This window comes from Cebus imitator, unplaced genomic scaffold (assembly GCF_001604975.1).
Source record: "Cebus imitator isolate Cc_AM_T3 unplaced genomic scaffold, Cebus_imitator-1.0 Scaffold56, whole genome shotgun sequence".
NCBI lineage: Eukaryota > Metazoa > Chordata > Mammalia > Primates > Cebidae > Cebus > Cebus imitator.
In genome coordinates, this window is record NW_016107371.1 from 8,122,057 (window position 1) to 8,147,452 (window position 25,396).

Consider the following 25,396-nt stretch of genomic DNA (forward strand, 5'->3'; position numbering starts at 1 on the left):
CCAATAATGTATTAGTGTGATCCTCTGGAATTAAATTTCATGTTATACACATTGTAGCATTTTTATAGTCGGTATATGTTGTCCAATTTTTTTGGCTGAGTACTCAATGCCACTTCTGTCTTACGCCATTTCTATCTTTTCGTTTCTTGTAATCTTATTCATATGCTGTCATATAAAATTACTCTATTTGAGATTAATCTTGGGTTGGAGTAATTTGAGAATTACTTAAAGAGAACCATCAAAATAATCTTCTTGTTTTTTTCTTTCCCAACAATCTTTCAAAAGCATAAACAACAGCTACCAATACTACTGTTATGATTGAGACTAAGAGAAGCCTTGGTGATACAGAGAAAGGGGCAGAGGCAGCATTTGTTCCAGGCTTCTTCAATAGAATATCTCCTGTAATTTTTGCAGCTTTACCTACTGCACAACATCAGAGAAAGGTTGAGGTTGGAAATAGAGAACTATGAATTATCATTATTTAAATAGTGATTGATGCCATAGAAGTAAATGATACTGGGTAAGTATTTATAGTGAAAAATCTGCAAAGAACAAAACCTTAAGATCAAGGATTGTCAGATAAGGAGAAGCTAGGAAAGGAGAGTGAGGAATGATCCAAAATAGAAGAGAACTGGGAGAAAACAATGTTATGTGTAGCCCACATAAGAGTTTCAAGACAGAGAGGATAGTCAGAAGCATCAGTGCTGCTGGGAGGTCAAGACTAAAAATAGGCTCCTAGAGTGAGGACTAAAAATAGTCTTTGATTTGGCAACATGTAGGTCATCAGTGTAGTGAGGTTGAATAGCAAATTGTCATAAGTTGAAGAATGGGTAGGAGTTGTAAAAACTGGAATAACTGTTGTTTCAGGAAGTTTAGAGTTAAAAAAAGGCAAATAATTTTAATTGTGATTTTTTTTTTTAAGTGAGGGTAATATCAGAGTTGTTTGTATGCTGAGAATGAACCCGGGTAAAGGTGCAGGAGAAAGTGGGGATCGTTGATAGAATAATATTTCGGAGAAAGCCAGGCAGATAGAATAACAGATAGAGCAACAATATATAGGTAAAGAATGTAGTAGGGATGGAGAAGTATGGGCAATAGATACTCCTTTGCCTGAAATTAGAATGTGTGTGGTGAGGACCAGAACTATTATAAGTAAGGTTGGAGATAAATCTGAGAAAATTGAGCTGTTACATCAAAAGTTACCAAAAGTTTATTTTTATATAGTGAAATTTTTAAATACATCATCTTAATGAATATTTCATATCTATTTAGTGGCTTCCAGGGAGTTTTTTAGGATTGAAATTTATTTTTATTTGATTGCGATAGGAATACTTAACATGAGATCTACCTTTTTAACACATTTTTCAGGGTACAATTCAATATTGTTAACAGTGTACAATACAGCATAGGTACAATGTTGTACAGCAGATCCCTAGAACTTACTCATCTTGCATTACTGAAATTTTATGCCCTTGATTAGCAACTCCCCATTTCTCCCTCCCTCCTGCCTCTGGCAACCGGATCTGCTTTTGTTCCAGTGAATTTGACTATTTTAGTATACCTCATATAGGTGGAATCATGCAGTCTTTGTTCTGTGACAAGCTTTTCAGTTAGCACAATGTCCATCAGGCTTATCCATGTTGTTACATATTATAGGATTTTCTTTTTTCTTTGAAGACTAAATAATAATCCGTTGTACATATATACCACATTTTCTTTATCCATTCATCTGTCGACAGATATTTGGGTTGTTTCTACATCTTGTTTATTGTGACCAGTGCTGCAGTGAACATGGGAATGCAAATATCTCTTCAAGATCCTGATTTCAGTTCTTTCAGATAAGCACTCATATGTGGTATTGCTGGGTAGTTCTATTTTAAATTTTTTTTTTTGAGACAGGGTCTCCTCTTTCACTCAGACTGGAGTGCAATAGTGCTCCACTGCAGCCTCTACATCATGGGCTCAAGTGATTTTCCTGCTTCAGCTTCCAAGCATCTGGGGCTACAGGAAGCAGGTACCTCAATGTCTGGTTAATTTTTGTATTTTTAGTAGGACAAGGTCTCACTATGTTGCCCGGGCTGGTCTCCAACTCCTGAGTGTAAGCGTTCTTCCCACCTCGGCTTCCCAAAGTGCTGAGATTACAGGCATGAGCCACTGCGCCTGGCTGATTCTAATTTCTTGAGGAACCTTCATAATATTTTTCATAGTGGCTGTACTATTTTGCATTCTCACTAGAAGTGGACCAGTGTTCCAGTTTCTTCACATCCTCACCAACATGTTGTCTTCTTAAAGTAATAGCCTAACAGGTTTGAGGTGATATCTCATTATGGTTTTGGTTTGCATTTTCATGATGATTAATGACATTGAACACCTTTTCATTTACCTGTTGACCCAAGCATATGTTCTGTCTGTCTTAGAATCAACTCCTGATTATCTTTGGAAAATATTTAATCTTGAAATACCTGCCCCGGTTTATTACAGGAGCTAATCTCTCCAACTATCAGTTAGATAAATCATTGCTAAGCAGCCCTCAAAAAGAAAAACACTTTAGAAGTAATGCTAAAATAATCATTATCTAATTTAATAAATAATTTTGTAGACTGCACCTTATTTGCATGTATGCTTTTTCCTTCACTAATTAAAAATTAAGGGGCTTACTGGAGATACGGAAGAGGACGGTTCTGAAAGCCTCCCTCAAGAGTTTAGGGAAATTCTCAGACTGGGAGCTAGCTTAGCTCCCAAAGCAAGTGTTTGTGACAAATAAAAGTCCTTCAAGATTTCTCCTAGTTCTCTGGTATTCTGGAACTTTGAGTTGAATATTTTACAATAAGGACACAATTTGAAATACAGTGTTGATGACTTATGGAGAATCTCACTTGTTAGTAATTAATCTGTTTCTACTCCAACTGAATGTACTGCAGTTCAATTCAGACACTGATTACTCAGAGTTAGTGCAATGCCAAAAGTTGGCCAGATGTGGTGGTTCACGCCTGCAATCCCAGCACTTTGGGAGGCCAAGATGGGTGGATCACTTGAGCCAGGAGTTTGAGACCAGCCTGGGCAACATAGCAAAACCATATCTCTACAAAAAATACAAAGCTTAAGCAAGCATAGTGGTGCACAGCTGTACTCCCAGCTACGTAGAAAGCTGAGGTGGGAGGACTGCTTGAGCTTGTTTGAGGCAGAGGTTGCAGTGAGCTGAGATCACACCACTGCCCCCCAGCCTGCGCGTCAGAGCGGGACCCTGTCTCCAAGAAAGAAAAAAGAAGTTAAGGACAAAAGTCTGTGAAGACTGACCTCACTTCAGATGCCAGCACTAGTTTTTGGGGGGTGGGGGTTCCCAAGGATAATTGCATTTCTGACCAACTGGCTAAAAATTTGGTGACCCCATCAACCCCTAAGGTTCAATAATTTGCTAGAATGACTCAGAACTCTGAAAAGCACTAAATTTATGATTATAATTTTATTACAAAGGATAGACATAGGGTGAGGCCTGGAGCTTCTGTGCCCTCATGGAATCAGGGTACATCATCTTCCTGGCACATCAATGTGTTCAACAAGGAAGCTCCACTGAGCTTCGAGCTTTCGTGTCCAGAGAAGACTTTTGGGGTTTGATGATCTGATTGATTAGGCATGATTATTTAAATCATTGGCCATGTGATTGAACTGAGTTTCCAGCTTTCTTCTCAAGAGGTTGCGGGTGGGGTGGAGGGTTGAAAGTGCTCAACCCTTTGAACATGAGATTGGTCTTTCTGGTGACCAGTCACTATCCTGAAGCTATCTAGGGGCTCACCAGAGTCACCTTATCAGGACAACAAAGACACTTCTATCACTCAGAAAATTCCAAGCATTTTTGAAGCTAACTGCCAGGAGCCCAAGACAAAACACCAGACAAATTATTTATTATACCACAGATCACCCCCTGGTCTATGACCATGGATCCCTTAAAGCAAAAGGATCATTCCTGTCTATAGGACCAGTATGAATATGCCTAGTGTTTGGAGGAATCAATATTGGGTAGAGATAGGAGGCTTTTAAATTCCATTCCCAGTACATCTGACCATCACTATCAGTATCATACACTTACCAACAATTCCAGTGTTATACCATATTATAAGATAAGAGTCAGAAGACACTAGTGCATTACTAGGGTTCTACTAGTCGTTAATAATTAGTCCAGTCCCTCATCACGTTCTATGACCAAGTTGTCTTCAAGTTTAGGCCTCTGAGGTTTGCAGGATTCCATTCAAGTGTGTTAAGTTCCAAGCAGGAGAGATCTCAGCAATATATGGTTTCACCCTTTCATGTATCAGCTATAATTAAGCCAAGAAACAATATCATTCTTTTGCTCTGAGTCTCTTTTGAAGCATTAATGTAATATTTTACTTATTGCACAACCCGTTTATTCATTCCTTTACTCTCAGCTAGTCTCCTTTTCATTTGTATAAAGCAAACAGGCTATTTCCACTACAAGCCAATAAAGCTGCATTCACTATTAACCCCGAATTCTCCAGATGAAGTGAAGGCACAACCAATCCTATCAGGTCCTTAGGAGTTTTGACATTAAGGCTTAAAAGTATAGTTAGTTTCTTGCTTGGGAACCATCTCTGCTTCTGGCATTTATAGCGGTAGCCCTGACCTTGGGACCATGGCATCAGAGAGGAGAAAGCTGAGGTGATATAGGGAAGAAAAAAAAAATTGTTTTGCCATACCAGTATCCTCCTTTCCCCTCCCCCTTCTTCCTGAGATTCATCAAAAAAAACAGAGGGAGGCTGAGGCAGGCAGATCACGAGGTCAGGTGTTCGAGGCCAGCCTGACCAACTTGTGAAACCTGGTCTCTACCAAAAATACAGAAATTAGCCAGGCATGGTGGCACAGAAGGCTGTGCCAGCTACTCAGAAGGCTGAGGCAGGAGAATAGCTTGAATCTGGGAGGCAGAGGTTGCAGTGAGCCAAGATCATGCCACTGCACTCCAGCCTGGGTGACAGAGTGAGACTTTGTCTCAAAAAAAAAAAAAAAAATAGTCCCTGAGATGTTGGCTCACTCCTGTAATCCCAGCACTTTAGTAGGCTGAGGCGGGTGGATGACCTGAGGTCGGGAGTTTGAGACCAGGCCCGACCAACATGAAGAAACCCTGTCTCTACTAAAATATACAAAAATTAACTGGACGTGGTGGTGCATGCCTATAATCCAAGCTACTGGGGAGGCTGAGGCAGGAGAATCAGTTGAACCTGGGAAGTGGAAGTTATGATGAGCCGAGCTCGTGCCATTCCAGCCTGGGAAATAAGAGCAAAACTCCATCTAAAAAGTAAAACAAAACAAAAACAACAGAGGAATATATCTAGTGCAGGAATCTATCTCTTTGCTTCTCTCTTGTTGAGGCCATACTCATGCAGGCATGCAAGCCAGTTCATCCTTTCCCTGTTTTCGAGAGCCACTGTTTTAACTTCCCATTCTGATTTTTCACCAAACCATTACTCTGGGGAGGCTATCTCTGCCCATTGTTGGACATTGTGGATTGTAAAGTATGTTCCTTGGTCTGATAAAATGTGACTAGGTGGTCCAAATCAATGAATTATCTTCTCTACTGGTTCTTTTATAGTACCCTTAGTATTTGCCAGGCTGCCACTGGTTAAACAAAGCCCAGTGCTGGGTCAGCATCTATTCATGTCAGGACCCATTTGTAGCCCTCCCCAGCTACTGGCATGAGTCCAAGTTTCCAGCTATGTGTAGAGCCTTTCTCCCAAGGAATCCGCCCCATAGCCATCTGCAGTCTGTCATGGGCAGACAGAACAGTTATTGGTATTTTGTGCCTCAGAGCATATGAGATGAACATTTCTAGATTCAGTTCATCTCTGCATTGCGCAGCCCTCAGTGTCCACTTGCTTCATGTATCCAGGGGGCCACCTCAAGCAGACATCCTGAAGTATTTGCTGATCAATTCCAATCACCTTTTGAACCTAGAAGGGGAAGTCTCCTGATAGGCATTGATACATCATACCTTAATGCAGCCATCACATTCCCATAGTAAGTTGCTTGAGGCTGTACCCTATATGGGCATCCCTATAATAGGCCAGTTTTCAGCTGTCCTTCCTGCCTGACCATGTGACCACTGCCTGTGAGTTAATAAAAACTCACATATCTAGGCAAACAGCATGCAGTGCAGTCCACCATGCTTGTTTTCACCTTCTGTCAGAGGGGTGGCCTTACAAATAAAATGTTGTACGTTCACAGTAGAACTGCTATTCATAAACTAGGCAGCTATTTGTTGGTTAATTGACAGCTGTTTATAGTCCACTGTCCGAGTGTTGAATCTGCCAGCTCCTCAAGTGGTTCCAAAGCCAGTCAGAGCAGGTCGACTCATATATATACACTGTGTAACTTTTTGCATTCCCCAGTAATGTGTTTCTACTCAATACATTTACATTTTATTATGAAACTCTTCTGGGCATTGCCTTTCCTATTAGAATCTGTCTCCAATATCACCCAAGATATTATGGGTACATTAGATTTCAAAATTATTTTCTGTTCTTCAGTTATAGGGGTAGTTTCAATTAATGTCAGAGAGCAAGCTAGTAATTGCTTCTCAGATGGGAATTATCTAGTCCAAAGTCCCAGTAATTTTCACTGAGAGGTGCTCATAGGCTTTCCCCTTTAAGTTCCAATCTGCATTCCACCCAGGGTTATTGTATAAAGAATTCATCCATACTAGTTCATATACTGATTGATATTAAAGGCCTGTGTGAATTTGAGTAATCTTATTTATTCCTGTTTTGTATTCCCAATTAATATTGCTTAAAGGGTGGGTTTACATGCCTTCTGTTTCATATTACTTGTTAGAGGAAACGCTCTCCAACCAGACATAATATCAGTCCCCATAATACATCCTGGTAAATGAGATACAACTACTTAACATAAAGCTTGTTTAGGGCTAGGCGTGGTGGCTCACGCCTGTAATCCCAATACTTTGAGAAGCTGAGGCAGGTGGATCACCTGAGGTCAGGAATGAGATCAGCCTGGCCAACGTGGCAAAACCCTATCTCTACTGAAAATACAAAAAAATTAGCCGGCTACTCAGGAAGGTGAGGCAGGAGAATTGCTTGAACCCAGGAGGCAGAAGTTGCAGTGAGCCAAAATTGTGCCACTGCACTCCAGCCTGGTCAACAAGAGCAAAAATTTCTTCTTAAAAAAAAAAACAAAAAAAACACAAAGCTTGTTTAAACTACCAATTTTCATACAAACTTTTGCCTTAATTTCATTAAGTCTTGCATTTCTGTATCCTCTCAATCTGGTTGTGATTCCCGTTAGGACTTTTCTTTTCTTTTTCTTTTTTTTTTTTTGGAGACAGAGTCTCACTCTGTTGCAGGCTGGAGTGCAGTGGCACAACCTTGGCTCACTGCAATCTCCACCTCCCAGGTTCAAGTGATTCTCCTGCTTCAGCCTCCCGAGTAGCTAGGATTACAGGCGTGCACCATCAGCTAATTTTTTGTATTTTTAGGAGAGAAGGGGCTTCACCATGTTGGGCAGGCTGTTCTCAAACTCCTAACCTCAAGTAATCCATCCACCTTGGCCTCCCAAAGTGCTGGGATTACAGATGTGAGCCACCACACCTAGCCCCATTGGGACTTTCAGTAGTAGGTAGGGGAAGTGTTCCAGTCAGACATAATATCTATTCCCATGAAACATTCAAGTAAAGGAGACGCAGGCTCTTCACATAAAGTCTGTTTAAACTCTCCAGTTTTCATTCAAACTTTCACCTTAATTCTATCAATGCTTGCACTTCTGTACTCTCAATTTAATTGTAGTCTTCTTTAGGGCATCACCAGGGGGTTTTGGACCAAAGTACATGGCACTTTTGTGTCAAGGTGTCCTCAAGTCTTCTCCTCTCTACCCCCGATCATTTTGCCCATTCATGTGCTTAAAGTGTTGGGTCCCCAGCTCATAACTGAGCCAAGGAATTCAGGCCTTTTCCTGAGTCTTTTTCTTGATTAAATTGGTGGACTGTTGCTCCAGGTAATTGAAGGTCAAGTTTCTTGTTGCCATCTTTGCCTTTCTGCCTTCCAAATTCTTCCAAACTAACATGAATAAAGCAGATTTACTTAGTGTTCTTAAATGTTGGGACACTAGCAGGAACCCCCGCATCAGTCCGCCCAGCTGCTGTGTTTTGACCCCAGACTTCCACCCTACTATGATAAATCCCTTGACTCTCCCTTCTCTCTTTCTCTTTCATTTTACCCCCATCATTGTTTGCTTTTTCACTCCATTTCTTTAAAAAAAACAAAAACTTTTGTTTTAGGCTCAGGGTACATGTGCAGGTTTGTTACATAGGTAAATTTGTGTCATATGGGTTTGTTGTACAGATTATTTCATCACCTAGTTACTAAGCCTAGTACCTAATAATTACTTTTTCTGATTTGCTCCATCCTCCCACTCTTAACCCTCAAGGCCCCAGTCTCTGTTTCCCTCTTTTGTGTCCATGAGTTCTCATCATTTAGCTCTCACTTATAAGTGAGAACATGTGATATTTGGTTTTCTGTTTCTGCATTAGTTTGCTAAGGATAATGGCCTCCAGTTCCATCTACATTCCCACAGAGGACATGATCTCATTCTTTTTTATGGCTGTATAGTATTCCATGCTGTATATGTACAACATTTTCTTTATCCAGTCTGTCACCGATGGGCATTTAGGTTGACTCCATGTATTTGCCATTGTGAATAGGTGTTGCAGTGCACATTCACATGCATGTGTCTTTATGGTAGAATGATTTCTATTCCTTTGGGTATATACCCAGTAATGGGATTGCTGGGTTGAATGGTAGTTCTGTTTTTAGCTGTTTGAGGCATTGCCACCCTCCTCGCCACAATGATTGAACTAATTTACACTCCCACCAACAGTGTAAAACCATTCCTTTTTCTCCACAACTTACCAGCATCTGTTATTTTTTGACTTTTTACTAATAGCCATTCTGACTGGTGTGAGATGGTATCTCATTGTGGTTTTGATTTGTATTTTTCTAATGATAATCAATATTGTGCTTTTATGCACATGCTTGTTGGCCGCATGTATGTCTTCCTTTAAGTGTCTTTTCATGTCCTTTGCCTACTTTTTAATGTCTTTTTTCTTGTAAATTTAAGTTCCTTGCAGATGCTAGATATTTGACTTTTGTCAGATGTACGGTTTGCAGAAATTTTCTCCTATTCTCTAGGTTGTCTATTTACTCTGTTGATAGTCTCTTTTGCTGTGACGAAGGTCTTGAGTTTAATTAGATTCCATTTGTCAATTTTTACTTTTGTTGAGATTGCTTTTGGCATCTTTGTCATGAAATCTTTTCTTGTTCCCATGTTCAGAATGGTATTGCCTAGGTTGAGTTTTTATAGTTTTGTTTGCTCTATTTCTTAATAACTGTTTAAAGATTTTTTTCCCAGTTTTGGTGAATTTCTAGACATTTCCCTCTTTCTATCTCCGTTCTCTTAGGAATTATTTTAGCCTTTTTCAAGATTTATTTCAGCGTAACTTTTTCAAAACTTTGAAAATGACTCTGAGGCTAGTGCCTGTTCCTTGAACTGGCAAGAATCAGTATCTTTCCCAACACATTCATTCCTTCAGTAGGGGCCTTGAGGCTAGAGGCCATAATTTAGACTGGCCAGAATTTATATTTGGTAAATCTCTTCCTTTCATTTTTAGCTATTAGAGATAGCAATAATCAAGAGATTGTGTATTTCTCTTTTTTCTTATGATTTTGTATTTTCCTATGCATTTAGTGAGCCAGTTCCCCAGAAGATGTATGCATCATCTTAAATTCCATGGGTGACTTTTACCTCCAATAACTGATTGCAACATAGCTGGTGTTTCATACCATGGGTGACCCCATGGCCACTGAGGAATCAGAAGTTCTTCACCCTCTACCCTTTCATCCTTTCTCTTTCCAAACCATATGCTTCAATAACCTAATACCAACTATTCCATTTTCATCTCAACTAGGTTTACTGCATTTCATTTCTACACTAGCTGGAACCAGTGCAGACACCAAAGCTTAAGACTGCCCCTACTCCAGATGCTAACTACAAATCTAAGACTCCCCCAACCCCACTGTAGCTGCCTACTTTTCTGACCAAACTAGCTGCAAAGTCAGGGATTCCTACAACTCCTTCAAGTTTGATAATTCACTAAAATGACTCACAGAACTCAGGAAAGCTATACTTATTATTACAGTTTTATTATAAAGGATGGACACAGAGTTTCTGTGTCCTCTCTTCTCAGGACACATCACCTTCCCAGTTCATCACTGTGTTCACTAACCAGGAAGCTCCACTGAGCTTTGGCATTCAGAATTTTTATGGGGTTTTGTTATATTGGCATGATTAATTAAGTCACTGGCCACCTGATGAACTGTCTCCAGCCTGCTTCCCATCTCCAGAGACTGGGAACCTGAAAGTTCAGACCATCAAACGACATACTTGGTCTGATTATCAGCCCCTATCCTGAAGCTATCTGGGTGCCCACCAAGAGTCTCTTCACTAGCAATAATAAAGATGCTCTAATCAGGAATTTTTAAGGGGTTTTGAAGCTCCAGGACAGAGACCAGGTAAATTATTGATTATACCAGAGTAACATATTAATAACAGAAAACTAAGCGGCACATAACACGTTGCCTGGCATTATAATAGGCATTCAACATGTTTTTCCTTTGTGGAATATGGTTGTCTATTGCTGGGGCTTAGAAACCAATACCCCAAAATATGGTTCTTTGACATGCTGTGCTGAAGTTCCCTTATCTGCCTCAACTTCGGACCACCAAAGAAGAAAAAAATTACCTCTGGTCCCTTCCCTGAGTTTTCATTAACAAAACTCATATTGCAGGAAGAAATACAGAAGATTGTCAACACACCTGGGCAGACATTTGTCAGAAACTGTTGTGTGCTCTTGTGTGCCCAACAGACTTTGTATGTTCTTCCTGCCCACTGAATTCCCCTAGAAATCATTTACTACCCCTTCTAAAATCATCCACATTCCCCATCTCCATTTCCCTTAAGAGGGGAAGAAGGGGCTTTTAACCATCTGCACCCCATTGTATGGTAGGGTAATCACTCTGATTCTCCCTCATGTAAGTTAATAAATATGTATGCCATTTATCCTATTAATCTGCCTTTTGTGAGTTGGTTTTCAGCTAACCTCCAAAGGACAAAGAGGAAGTTTTTCTTTGGCGCATATACTATGGTGTTACAGTGGTTTAAATCAAAGTTATCAGAATTATAAATTACTTTCACATTTGGACTTGCCATTGTTGAGCCTATGGAGCATTGATGCCATGCCATTAATAAAAATTCTAATTAAGGAATGTGTTTTAGGAAGAAGTATTCAGTTTTATTGTTTTCATAAGAAATATGACCACATTAATAAATTAAAATTGGATGCTGCTGCTCTTCTGCGCTGAATTATTTAACTCTCTGTGGTCTAGAGAGTTAAATAATTTCTGATAAGTATTATAATAGTTTCGCCGAACTTTACCAGTAAAAATTTTAATATGACACATTAATTCATGTTCTACTTTTTTTCAAGTAATCTTCCTCTTTGAGGCGTCAACTGGAAAACCATTAGGTGATGGGAAGTTTCTTTCTCATAAGGTAATGGACATTAACTACTTGTAAATAGCCACTATTTATTTACTTCCTTTTTAAAATTAACGTTTTCAATTTAAAGAGGACACAAAGGAATTAGTTTTATATTTAAAATCACTCTGCATTCTCTATTGACTATTCTGCCTAAAAATGTTACAAAGACCTTAGTCTATATATGCAAATTAATTGAATAAAAGGATCTGACTTATATGTCTATTGTCAAGCTCTTCACTGTTTTTCAGTTACGTGTTCTATTTTGATTAAAATGTTAGCACTTATCAGTAAATAAAAATGTATTTGTGTTTCTGAATATCTTGCAGTTTTCTCATTGACCTGTTCTTAGCCAGCATTTTCTTTAGGTTTTAAGACTGTAGTAAGAAATCCTATACAAGTACAAAAGACCCTGAATTGTAAGTTGTTTATTGGTTTCTGATTTTTAGCCTTAAAGAAGCACATTGCATTGAGTTATCCTTCTAAATTACTGATATATTAGAGTCTAAAGATGCTTTTGTTTTATTAATACTTCTAGTGAAATGTTACTCAAAATCATATATATATATATCTTTGTAATTATTAGTTTTTTATTTGTTTGTTTGTTTTTGGTAGAGACAGGGTTTTGCCATATTGCCCAGGCTAGTCTCGAACTCCTGAACTCAAGCAATCCACCTGCCTCAGCTCCCCAAAGTGCTAGGATTACAGACATGAGTCACCACACCTGGCCCTAGTTTTAAATATGAATAACAAATACATTCATATGGTTCAGAAATCAAAAAGCATTAAAAAGTATACAGTGGCAGTCTCCCTACTATACCAATTATTCATCACTATAGTGCCTCTTCACCAAATAAGTAACCATTGTTATTAATCTCATATATTCTTCCAGAGATTGTTAGGGTATGTACCAACAAAACTGATATACGTTATCTTCCTCCTCTTTTACAAAAATGTAACACAATTCTACACCACTTTGCTTTTTTCATATAATACTCTCTTTCTGGAGATGGTTCCATATCTATACCTAAAGTGTTTTCTCAACCCTTTTTTCTCCACTGTATGGTATAACATTTTATGGATGTGTCAGAATTTAAATTGTTTCCAACCTTTTGCTATGAATATTACAGTATTGGCAAGATGAATTATCTTGCATATACATCTTCTTTTACGTGTGCTAGTATAACTGTGGGATTTATTCTGGAAATATTGTTGCTGCGTCAAAGGATATGAGAATTTGTAATTTTAATAAATATTTTGAAGTTATCTTTCAAAGAGATTGTATCAGTTTACCTTTGCGCTGGTAATATCTGAGGTGCCTATTTCACTACAACCTCTCCATTATCGTCATTTTAAATCAAGACTATGTAAGCAGAGATTTTCCTCTTCAGTAAGATTAAGCATATCAAAAGGATTAAATTTCTCAGCTTTTCAAGATGCAGTTATTTTTGTTAGTAGGATTGAAAAAAGAGTCAATTAGTAGGGTTAAATATTTATTTTGTTATAATGCTCTCTGTAACACTTTTCCTAAGTGTAAGAATTTACTAGATAATTTACCATTTCCTAATTATAATAATGGAAGTGACTTCTACTTGTCACACTTCACCCAATTACCCAGTACATTGGTATGCAATACAAAGGATTTTTAAATTTTACATTCTATGAAGTAATAGAAAACTCACTCAAACTATTTTATTTTGTATCTGGAAGAAACTCATATCCAGAATCTTCCCAAATAGTAACAGAACCCAAACTAGAGCTCAAGTCTGTGTATCAGTAAATAAATATTAATTAGTATAGGGCAAGGGAGACAGTTCTACTGAACACAGAACTGCTTTTATGTCCCACTACAGAGTCACCCAAGAGGAATAGAACATATGGGGGGAGATGGACTTGACAAGAGGAAAATGGGGGATGCCCTGCTGAATGAAGTTGGAGAACCCCTCTTCCCCTACGTACATAGGCATTATTATAATTACTATACATCTTTGATTTTTAATTCCTTAGACAGAAGAATTATATCTGTTTAACAGTGTTTTTAAAATAATACACTAGGTTCTGAGGATGATGACAATGATAAGCAATTCTTTATTGTAAAGATCAGCTTCTCTGAAACATTTCCATTTTGAAAATACCTAGTGTTATATTTCATGTATGCCTTAATATATATGAAACAAAATTATTTTCTTCCTTAAAATATAAATTATGGTATTCTAGAAAAAGTTGAATTTTTAAAAATGTATTTTGTATTGGTATATGATTGATTCATCATTTTGGATAAAGTTACATGTGTATTTTGTTTTATTTTAAACAATGTTTCTTATACTACATTTTGATACAATGATTTGATGTTGTGGTCATGATTCTTGTTTAATTCACAGTTCCTAGCAAAGTCTTCAGACATTGTAGACAGTAAATAAATCTTTCTTGGTTTGAGTTAAAATGAATCTGTATTAAAACATTTTCCAGTTTTAATAAAATTCATCATACTAGCAAATGAAAACCAGTGATCTTGGAGTTAGAAGTCTGAGTTGCAAGTTTAGATAAACTTGATACTGGCTTTTTCTGAGCAAAATCACTTATTGAGTATAAATCTAGTCTTCTGATTTGCAAAGTAAGTATTATAATATCTATATTTCAAGACTTTTCTGTTTTGCAAGAATGAATGTGAGAGAATCTGTAAAATACAAGGCTCTGGACACATGATATATTTCCACATATTTCCAAAATTTATTTTTACAAGTATTTAAGATATAGTTATTAGGCAACTTGTTAATCAAAATAGACCTCTTGTCATACTCAGACTTACCTGCCCCTTTCACCCTGACTGTGAGAGGAAGGACAGGACAGATAGGAGTGTTTCTCAGCCAACAGAGCATCAAAATATATATTATTTTATTGTATTTTGAGAGGTATCTTTTCCTTGGATGTCACGCAAATATACTTTAGTGCAGCTTTTGAATAATTAATATATTGGCAGTTTAAAATTATTTAACAGGGACATTTTATCATTGTAAGTGGGTAAATGACATTTAATTGATCTTAGAAAATGTTCTTATAATTAAATAATTAAAATTATCTTATATCAAACACTAAAACTAACCCAGTATTTACATTTTTAAAAAATTTAGATTGAAATCTTGGAAATTGCTCTGGATCAAAAAGGACTTACCAATGATAGAAAAATTGCTTTCATTGATAAAAATAGAGATCTCTGTATCACTTCTGTGAAACGATTTGGGAAGGAAGAACAAATTATCAAACTTGGTAAAATAATTTTTATTCATTTTAAGTTTTAGTTGTCTACTTTCTTATATTTGCTGTAATAAAGAATTTGTCCAAATGAATCTGGAAATGTTTTAATGTTTTAATCTTAGCTACTTTTTTTTAACAGCAGGAGTGAAAGTTTATTCAAAAGCTTTATTTTTTATTTTTTATTTTAAGTTTATTTTATTTGAGACAGGGTCTCACTCTAACCCATGCTGGAGTGCAATGGTGCGATCAAGGCTCACTGTACCTCCACCTCCTGGGCTCAAGTGATTCTCCTGCCTCAGCCTCCCAAGTAGCTAGGACTACAGGCACATGATACCACATCCAGCTAATTTGTTTGTATTTTTGGTAGAGACAGGGTTTCACCATGTTGCCCAGGCTGGTCTCAAACTTCTGAGCTCAAGCCATCCACCTGCCTCAGTCTCTTAGTGTTGGGATTACAGGTGTCCGATCTATTAAAAAGCTTTAGAGCAGGAAAGAATGGAAATAAAGTAAACTCACAAGAGGGCAGGCAGGTGATTTGAGAGATCAAGTGCACTGTTTGACCTTTTGATTTGTGGTTTTATACTTTGGCATGCTTCTGGGGAGTTGCAACCCTTCTGCCCTAATTCTTCCCTTGGGGTGGGCTGTCCACATGCACGGTGGCCTGCCAGCATCTGGGAGGGGCCACATGCACAGTGTGTTTACTGAAGTTGTACACATGCTCACTTGAGGCGTTTTTTTTCCTTACCACTCCAGTGTTTCTAACGAAGTTCATATACCAGTTAAACTCCACCGTTTTGCCTGTTAGTGCACATGTGTGAGCCTACTCACCTAGCTCTTGAGATCGTATTGAACTAATTTCTAGTTTCAGTGTTTCTATTGAGAGACTGCCTTTCCCTAGTACTGGCTGTAACCAATTATTATTTTAGAGAGACAGCTTAACAACTACCTGACCATCACCTGATGGTTACCTGACATTCCTGGTGCTAGAGGCGGGGGGCCTCTCCTGCCTTCCTAAAGTCTGCCTGACTACCTACTGTAATGCTTCCCCGCCTCAAGGTCCAAGACCCTAATTCTATGGTAAAAATGGAGAAAGGTCAGTCTTCTGTAACTGCTTCCTGCTGACAGAGAGGCAGTGGTGGTTGTTCTGTGGGTCTTAGCCTTCTGCCAGCTCTCAGGGCAGGGTGGCTCCATGGATTGGTGAAAGCAGTATCCAGCCAGGTCCAAGGGAGAGAAGGGCAGGAGTACACCTCTGTCATGTTCCACTGATGGGCAGACTAGGGGTCCCCTGTAGAAGAGTGACTCTTGAATATTGAGAGGACAGTATCCCTCACTGAGGATCATCTGGAACTTGATGGTCTGAGGCAAGAGGATTAACTTATCTTAATAGCAAGTCTTTAGCTGCTGCAGTTAAATTGTCACTGAAAGAAAAATTTGCAAATTAAAAATATAAGGGTTCTAGGTAAAGCATTCAAATATTTCTGTAAATTCTTGTGTGATTTTTTTGTATGTTTTTTCACCACTATACAATCAGAAACTAGAATCATATCTACCAGAAATTATATGGGATTTTGTCAGGCATTTTAAAGATATATTTTAATACTTACATATTAAAACTAATAGCATATTAACATTCTTTTTAAATTAAGGAACAATGGTGCATACCTTGGCATGGAATGATACATGCAATATCCTTTGTGGACTTCAAGATACTCGATTTATAGTGTGGTATTACCCCAATACAGTTTATGTGGACAGAGACATTTTGCCTAAAACATTATATGAAAGGGATGCAAGGTAACATTTTACTGCATATAATTCTGTATTGTAGTAAATAAAACTCTAATAGAGTATCATGTTTTGCTTCTGTTTTCAATCCTGCAAGGTAGTTTTCACATCAGTCAGATTATTGATGAACAAATTGTTCAGCTAAAGCTAGCTTGAGACTTAAGTGACAGAATTGATAGTGTTGTATGATATGAATTATATATTTTTCCCTTATATGAATATAATTTTCAAGCTCAGTATGGTGTAATGGTAGCTCAAGTAGTTTTCTCAATGTGATCAAGTGATTTTAATATAGGCACTGTTAAGATTTTTCAGGATGCACGAACTTGTGACAATTACCCAATTCTGTCACATATTATCATTGACTTTAACACTTTGAAGAATGTGTATGTCTCTAGAATTGAATTTTTGGTTAATATTAAAAGTAGGAAAAGACCAAAGTTACTGAAATTTTTAAAAAATATGCTTCAGAAAATCATTTGTATTCCTAAATTCTCTAAGAAATGGCAAGGAGATCTCTTATTCTTGACAAAATAGGCATACAAAGACTTCTTAATTCTAGACCTTAACGTAGTTTTCAAATCTATTTTGAGTTCATTTTTAGTATTCAAGCTCACAACCTTAACAAAACCAGAGAAGCATCAAAATAAAACAGTATATTTTAAAAAGTATTTGAACTAATGAAAAGAAATTAGTCTCTTTATTTGAAGGTCATCTCTTTTTATTTATTTAGTTTTAGAGTCAAGATCTCACTCTGTCGGCTGGAATGCAGTGGTGCAATCATGGCTCACTGCAGTCTGGGCTTAAGTGATCTTCCCAAATAGTTAGGGCTGCAGGTATGAGCCACTGCACCTGGCTCACCTCTTTTTATTCTAAGAAAACAGTCTTGGAATTAAGTTTATTTTTTTATCAGCTTACCCTTTAATAGTTTTAAATACTAAAGCTATATTAATTATTGTTGCCATTTGTCTTAAGCCTCAGGGAAAAAAAAGATGACTTCAAATGCTCTTAGGAATAGCTCTCAAATATGTAATAATTTTTGCCAATTTAAACTGTATATAGCAAGTTATATTCAAATGTTTATATTCACAGTTAATTCCAGGGAGAATGTATATATTCAAATAAATTTCAATGTATTTATTTGAATATATACATTCTCCCTGGAGTTACCTTCTGGGGGTGTGCCTTTGGAAATTGGAGACTCCATATATGTTTCCCAGTCTACTCCCCAGATTTAATATACATGAAAAATTTTGCTCAGAATACAACTTTAAAGTGTACTTTGCTTTTTTTTTTTTTTTTTTTTACAGTGAATTTAGTAAAAATCCCCACATTATGAGTTTTGTTGGAAATCAAGTAACTATTAGAAGAGCTGATGGCTCCCTGGTTCACATCAGCATATCACCATATCCTGCTATTCTCCATGAATATGTAAGCAGTTCAAAATGGGAAGATGCTGTAAGACTTTGTCGCTTTGTTAAGGTAATTTACATTTTAGATTCATAGTTGCATATATATTGCATAGTAGTTTACCTTTGTGCAAAATGAGTATTGATAATAGGCTTAGAGGCTGGAAAAATTGTGAATAAGATCATGTCTTTTGTTTTATAAGTAAAGATTCTAATTCATTATGTCTGGATTGAGTCCTGGGCATATTTTTTATTTCCTCAGATAATTGTTTTATACAGCTAAGGTTAAGAATCTCTGCTTTCAATCAGCCTTTTTCCAACTTGGTTGAATCTAGTATTTTTCAAACATGTTTAACCATAGACTTTTTTAATGAATATCAGTGAACATTCCTTAGAAAATGCTTTTGTGAAATGACTTTCAGATGCTTTTTTTTTTTAAACAATGGATCATTGGTGGAAAAGCAGCATCATTGTCTGGGGTGAATACCCAGAGTCCAAGAAAATTAAGGACATGGACATGTGGGTAGGTTAAAAAGTGGAAAGTTTAATTGGCAGAAGAAAGGAGAGAGGAGAGCAACTCTTGCCAGAGAGAGGCAGCCAAAAAGGGAAAAGTGGCAGACTGCAGCAGATTTTATAGGCAGGCAGGTTTGAGGAGGCTGTGTTTGATTTATGTAGTGCTCACAGATTGGTTTGACCAGGTGTGACATTTACATAGCACAGGGAAGGCTGGTCACCCCACCCTAATCTTATTATGCAGATGGACTTTCCAATTGGCCAGTGCCATCTTGTCTACTCCTTACTGTACACGTGTGGCAAAAAGAGAAGCTGGAGCTGCCATTTTGAACATGCCTAGTCCCAGGTAGTATATTGCTATGGGCACAACTATTGGCATTCACCCATGCAAGCTTCCAGCTTGCTTATGTCTGCAGCTCAATTTTACAGGCTGCTCTTTATTAGAAAAGAAAATGATTTGGGGGCTGCTTTTCATTAAAAGGAAAACCTTATCTAGGACCTCTGTACCCCCACTATAGCATTGTCTGAGAACTTCACTATTTCTTTGGTTCCCTATATATTACATTCTTTGACACTTCATCAAAAGACTGGAAGGTTTATAACCTTGAGTTATTTTTAATTCAGAAATAAATTCATCATAACTTGAAATTGAAAATTTCATTCAAAAATTTTCTGTTATTAATATATTTTAACAAAATGGCCACAATGAAATTTCTACATTATTATTTTTCAGTGCTGTGTTCAGTAATTTTTCTTTTTTAAATTAAAATATAATTTTAATGTGAGTATTTAAATGATCCTTATTTTAAGGCAGTTCAGCCATGTAGTTAAGATGACTGTTCTCATACTTGACTTTAGGAGCAAACCATGTGGGCTTGTCTAGCTGCTATGGCAGTTGCTAATCGAGATATGACTACTGCAGAAATAGCCTATGCAGCAATTGGTGAAGTAAGTAATTAATGTTTACATATATGTATGTGTGTTTTTTCTTAGCATAATTTATTTCTGTTATTATCTACTTCAATATTTTTCTTTTCTTTTTTTAGATTGATAAGGTTCAGTACATCAATTCTATAAAAAATCTTCCATCTAAAGAATCAAAAATGGCCCACATACTGCTGTTTAGTGGGAACATACAGGAGGCTGAAATAGTTCTTCTTCAGGCTGGCCTTGTTTATCAAGCAATCCAGATCAATATTAATCTCTACAACTGGGAAAGGTAATAAGAATACTTTCCATCAGTTCCAAAATCTGTTTGACCTTAATGTATTTTTCCACCTACCACTTAATTACATTTTCCATTATATTTTAGTTTTTTAACTCACAGAATAATTTATCATATTTATATTTGTGAATAGTTTATGGTTTATTTCTTTTCTGAACTTGTAACTGATTAAAAGTTGGGGTGTGAAGAAGAAGAGAAGCTAGGATGTTTCCCACATTTTTGTTTCAGTAACTGGAGAGATCATGACACCATTTGCAGATTTGGTAGGGAAGACAGTGAATTTCATTTTAGCCAAGTTTACTGTGAAATACTTGCAAAGAGATATAATAGTTGATTAAATGGACCTGGACTCATAAGAAAGATCTGAACTACAGGTTTAGATTTAGAAGTCATTCACAAATGGTTAGTAGTTGAAGTCAGAGGAATGGATGCAATTGCCTTGGGAATGTGTGGAATGGAAAGACATCCTCTACATTATGAGATGGATGAAAGAAAACACACAAAATGTTATTCCATTAAGCAGCTAGACAGGCAGCAAAAAGAAGAACCAAGAGATGCGTAGTGCTAAGGAAGAAACAGGAAAGGATTGGTCAGCAGCAATCAACAGCCCTACATTAGGCTCTGGGACAGATTGCTTTCTGAGGCAAAGTGGCAGGTTGCTCTTCTCTGTGACATAAAGAGGTTCCTCCCACTCATTCTCTCAGGTACATGTCACTCAGTGAGCAAAACTATAGTTTTTATTGCTCTTATAGTTTTTATATGCTCTTGAAGTTACTATGTTATGAAATTGACATACTTTTCCAGGTTTGAAATGTCTTTCATGATCTTTGTTTCTCCTGGGCTGAAAAATAACCCCTGTGTTTGTCAATTACAAGGCCCTTTACTTAAACTTCCTTAGATTTGAATTTTTATAGATATTTTATCTCTATCTTTCCCTTGACTAGAAATGACAAAAATGGCAGATGGTTAATTTTATGATTGACATACTGTAGTCTCCTTATTTAATTTATACCTAATGATCTATACTATTCATATAATTTAGCTACTCTGTTTCTGTCCTTTATTAACAAAAATTCATTGTCATTGTCTAGCTGTACAAAGGATCATGAAAGGTGTTTTTAATTCTATAAAAATAAATAGGCCACCAGGCGCAGTGGCTCATGCCTGTAATCCAGCACTTTGGGAGGCTGTGGTGGGCGGATCACAAGAGTTCAAGACCAGCCTAGCCAATATGGTGAAACCTCGTCTCTACTAAAAATACAGAAAAATTAGCCGGGCATGGTGGCACACGCCTGTAATCCTAGCTACTCAAGAGGCTGAGGCAGGAGAATTGCCTGAACTCAGGAGGCACAGGTTGCACTGAGCCGAGATCACGCCAGTGCACTCCAGCCTGGGTGACAGAGCAAGACTCTGTCTCAAAAATAGATAAATAAATAGGCCATTGTCTTTGTCCTGAATTTATTCATAATTCATAAAGTTTAAGGTAACTAGTTTAGAGAGTGTGAATATTTTTTAAATTCTATGTTAAGTAACTTATAGAAAATTGTATATATCATTACCAAGCTAACAGAGTTCTATGAGAAATAGGGAAGAATTGTGTTTATAGCATTCTTTTGACTGGTGTTTTTGAAAAAATATGTTGAAATTGTAGACACTACTTTTCATATAGCATTCTGAATACTGTACAATTTAACAAAAAAATTTAAGATAATGGTCTTTTTCTTAAAAAGCTTATAACCTAATTAGGAATTAATTCCACTTTATTGTCATTAATAATAGTCAAACGTCAAAAAGATGAAGAGTATTGCACATAGAATGAATATTAGCCACCTACTATGTATAGATAATGTAAAATGTTTCTGCTCTTCAGGAAGCATGTAATCTGTAAGGGGGAGAGATAAATATGTACAAAGATAAATAATTAGAGACATAAACAGTAATCCAGTAAAAAACAGTATGAACAGTGGTACCAGAAGTATGTAATTAACTGCTTCGTGATCATTAATAATCATTTTGCAGCATTCCTTTTTTTAGATTGATAGGATTCAGTACATCAGTTCTATAAAAAAAGCTTCCATCTAAAGAATCAAAAATGACCCACTTACTAATGTTTAATGGGAACATACAAAGGTTGAAATAATACTTCTTCACACTAGCCTCCACTTATTGAGTGGTTATGATGTGCCAGGAATTAATTGTGCTAAATACTTCCTATATATTATTTCATTAGGTTGTCTCAGCTCTAGAAGTTTAGATATTACCAGCCCCATTTTATAAACGAGGAAATCGAGGTTTACTTATAAGTACGCACAAAATCTAGTATTTGAACCCTCAAGTTGTGTAAAACCAAAGAAGAGCTCAATTTATCACCAAGCAATCAATTATCTACAGCTGGTACCATTGCTTATATTTTTTTGGTTTGGTTTGGTTTGGCTTGTTTTTTTGAGACGAGGTCTCACTCTGTCACCCAGACTGGAGTGCAGCAGCATGATCTCAGCTCACTACAATCTCTGCCTCCTGGTTTCAAGGGATTCTCTCACTTCAGCCTCCCGAGTTGCTGGGATTACAGGCTAATTTTTGTATTTTTAGTAGAGACGGGGTTTCACCATGTTGGCCAGGCTAGTCTCAAACTCTTGACCTCAAGCGATCTGCCTACCTTGGCCTCCCAAAGTACTGGGATTGCAGGCATGAGCTACTGTGTTCAGCCACACTTACGTTGTTTTTACTGGATTACTATTTATCTCTTTATCTTTGCAGATGTTATATAGTCTTTCCCCTTGTAGATTATATGCTTCCTGAAGAGCAGAAACATTTCGCATTATCTATACATAGTAGGTAGTTAATATCCATGCTCTTACTCTTCATCATTTTGCAGCATTCCTCTTCTTCAAACATTTATTGGATGTAGATACATGCAGTGAGTAAATATCACAGAAGAAGATGAGGAAATTTGCCTCTGATGGCCTATCAAATAACCTTCTGAACATTTCTTGTACCTCTTTGACCCAAATGAAACCTACCTTTTCCCAGAGAACACCACTTCTCTACCAGTCCTTTCAAATGGAGTCCATTTATTCTCTCTACTCTACATTCCTTAGGATCCAGTGTCAGTGGAGTTGGTGTCCTTTTTGCTTCCCTCATCTTTATTTCCCTATCTTATAAAATCTCCAGTCCCTTAAGGCGTGTATCATGTGTCTCTACTTATTTTTTGCTGAGACCTCAGACTTTCCCTGCTATCTTTATATCCTGTTCCCTGCATGCCCCACTTCACCTTCCAATTCTCAGTGAGTGACCTTGCCCTGAGATTATTAGATCTCAGGGAGAGGGAAAACAAGAGGATCAAAGAAGATGTAATGAGGAAAGAGAATGAATTCTGGGTGCTCCTCCATTCTTCTTATCTCCTGGCACTTCCTTTTCCTTTGTTTCTTGCTTTTATCTAACTGTAAGCCAGTGGGTTGCTCAGGTGCTTGTAGAATCTCTGAGTCCAACTGATAAGATGATAAAGATACCAGAACATTGTTCCTAGATTCTAATAGTTATCTATACACTACACTATCCATACACTTAAGACTCCAAAATATGCACCTCTCATCTAGCCTTCTGTTCTACCCATATTTGTTTCCAGAATCAATTCTCCAGCTGCATAGTTAGCATTTCCATTTGATATCTGACATTTTTTTTTTAGCTCAAATTTATGTTTATTTTCTCATAAACCTGGTCCTCTTCCAGACTAGTCTATATTATCATTCTTTCAGTTGTACAGAGCTGGAAATCTAGAAGTTACTTTTGACATTTTCCTCACCTTCTGCCTCTCTATTATCAACCATTTCCCTCTCACATGGTTCTAACACTCAGCCACTAAGCCACTCAGCCACTTCACTACCAGTACCATTATCTAAGTTGATCCAAGTTTTTCTGTTTAACGTCATCACTGATCTCCCTATATCTACTCTGTCTCTTTCCTACTTATTCTTTACTCTGCAGTCATAGTGATCTTTTCACAGTGGAAATCTGATCATATCACTCTTGCCTCTGATTCACTTCAATGAAACCTGCTTCAGTGAAATTCATAGTTTCCCATTGCTTTTAGCATAAATATCAAGATCGGATAAGAAAGAACTGTAAATAATAAGGAAAAGTAATTATAGCTGCTAAGAAACCTGCAGGAAACTTATATATTATCTTCATTTCTAATTTCTACAGATATTTCTGAAACAGTTTGGAGTATTTGTTCCAACTACACATTCATTCATGCAACAGATGATTGAGTGTAATCCCTTGGTATCCATGAGATGGGTAAGGACCCTCAGGATACCAAAATCTGGGATGTTCAAGTTCTTTATACAAGATGGCATAGTATTCACATATAACCTATGCACAGGACTTGAATTTGTTTATGTACCTTAGCTGCAGGGAAAGCCCACATTCAATATGTGTACAGAACAGAGCTGTACTAGATTTTTTTATAGGGAGTATAAGGTAATGGTTAAGCTAACAATCTGAATTTATTTACCTTTAATTGACTTCCTATATCCAGTTCATAAGGCCCAGTAGGGAGTAGGATCTACAAGTGTAATGCTCAGGAGAGATCCTAGACATTGAAGGAAAGCCAGTGAAGGAATTATCAGCCTACAGACAGTAGTTGAAGCCATGAGTATGGCTAAGGTTAATCATGAAAACTTAAGAGAGCAGCAGCAAGCAGATCTCTGCTGAATACCAATATTTAATGATGTACTTTAAGAAGATAATTTAGCAATAGAGATCAGAAGGGAACAAAAAGATGGAATTTTTAAAAAAATGTTTATTATGGAAAATTTCAAACACAAAAGTAGAGAGAATAGGATAATGAATCAGAATGTACCCAATATTCACTTCAACAATTATCAATTTGTGAACAATTTCCACCCTTCCCCTGCCATTTATTTTAAAGCAGACCCCAATGATCATATCATTTTTTCTGTAAATATTTCAGTATGTATCTCTAAATTTTTTTAAACATAGCCACAATATTATGGTCATACCTTAAAAAGTTAACAGTGATTATATTCAGTGTTCTTATTTCTGTTTCACTCATAAGTGTTCTGCTTTGTTTTACGGTTTGTTTAAATCAGAATCCTGTAAATCCATACATTGTGATTGACTGATATGTTCTTAAATTTATTTTAATCTATAGCTTCTCCTATTCTTTTTTGTGTGTTTTCTTGCAATTTTCCCATTGAAGAAACTGGGCCTATAGAATTTACCATAGTGTGGACATTATTGAATCTTTGGACAAAGATTGCATCTTTGTGGTACACTTTACATTGTCCTCTGTCCCCTGAATTAGTTGCAAATTGGTTGTTCAATCTAGGAACTTGATTAGGTTTTATTTTTATTTTTGTATAAGACTTCATTATAGTAGTGTTATATGTTTCTGTAATGATTGGCTCTGGTGGTTTTTCATGATTTTTTTGGTGATATTGTTAGCCATTGATGATCATTGCCCAAATCTATTTCTATGGGCTTACAAAATGATGATATTCTATCATTCCAGAAGAATAGAATTTGTTAGATGGTAAATACGTTAGATTGCTTTTAATATTTCTGAATTTCTATATTT

General features: G+C 36.9%; 1 protein-coding gene across 1 annotated transcript in view; it reads left to right on the top strand.

Annotated features, from left to right (window-relative positions):
- Positions 1-25,396, top strand: part of LOC108304701 (intraflagellar transport protein 80 homolog) — a 108,139-nt gene that overhangs the window by 68,975 nt on the left and 13,768 nt on the right. Inside the window, exons 9-14 of the mRNA XM_017529011.2 lie at positions 11,561-11,625; positions 14,742-14,877; positions 16,512-16,659; positions 17,961-18,132; positions 19,431-19,520; positions 19,619-19,791. Of these exons, the coding sequence (XP_017384500.2) occupies positions 11,561-11,625; positions 14,742-14,877; positions 16,512-16,659; positions 17,961-18,132; positions 19,431-19,520; positions 19,619-19,791 (784 nt within the window). The remainder of the gene's footprint in view (positions 1-11,560; positions 11,626-14,741; positions 14,878-16,511; positions 16,660-17,960; positions 18,133-19,430; positions 19,521-19,618; positions 19,792-25,396) is intronic.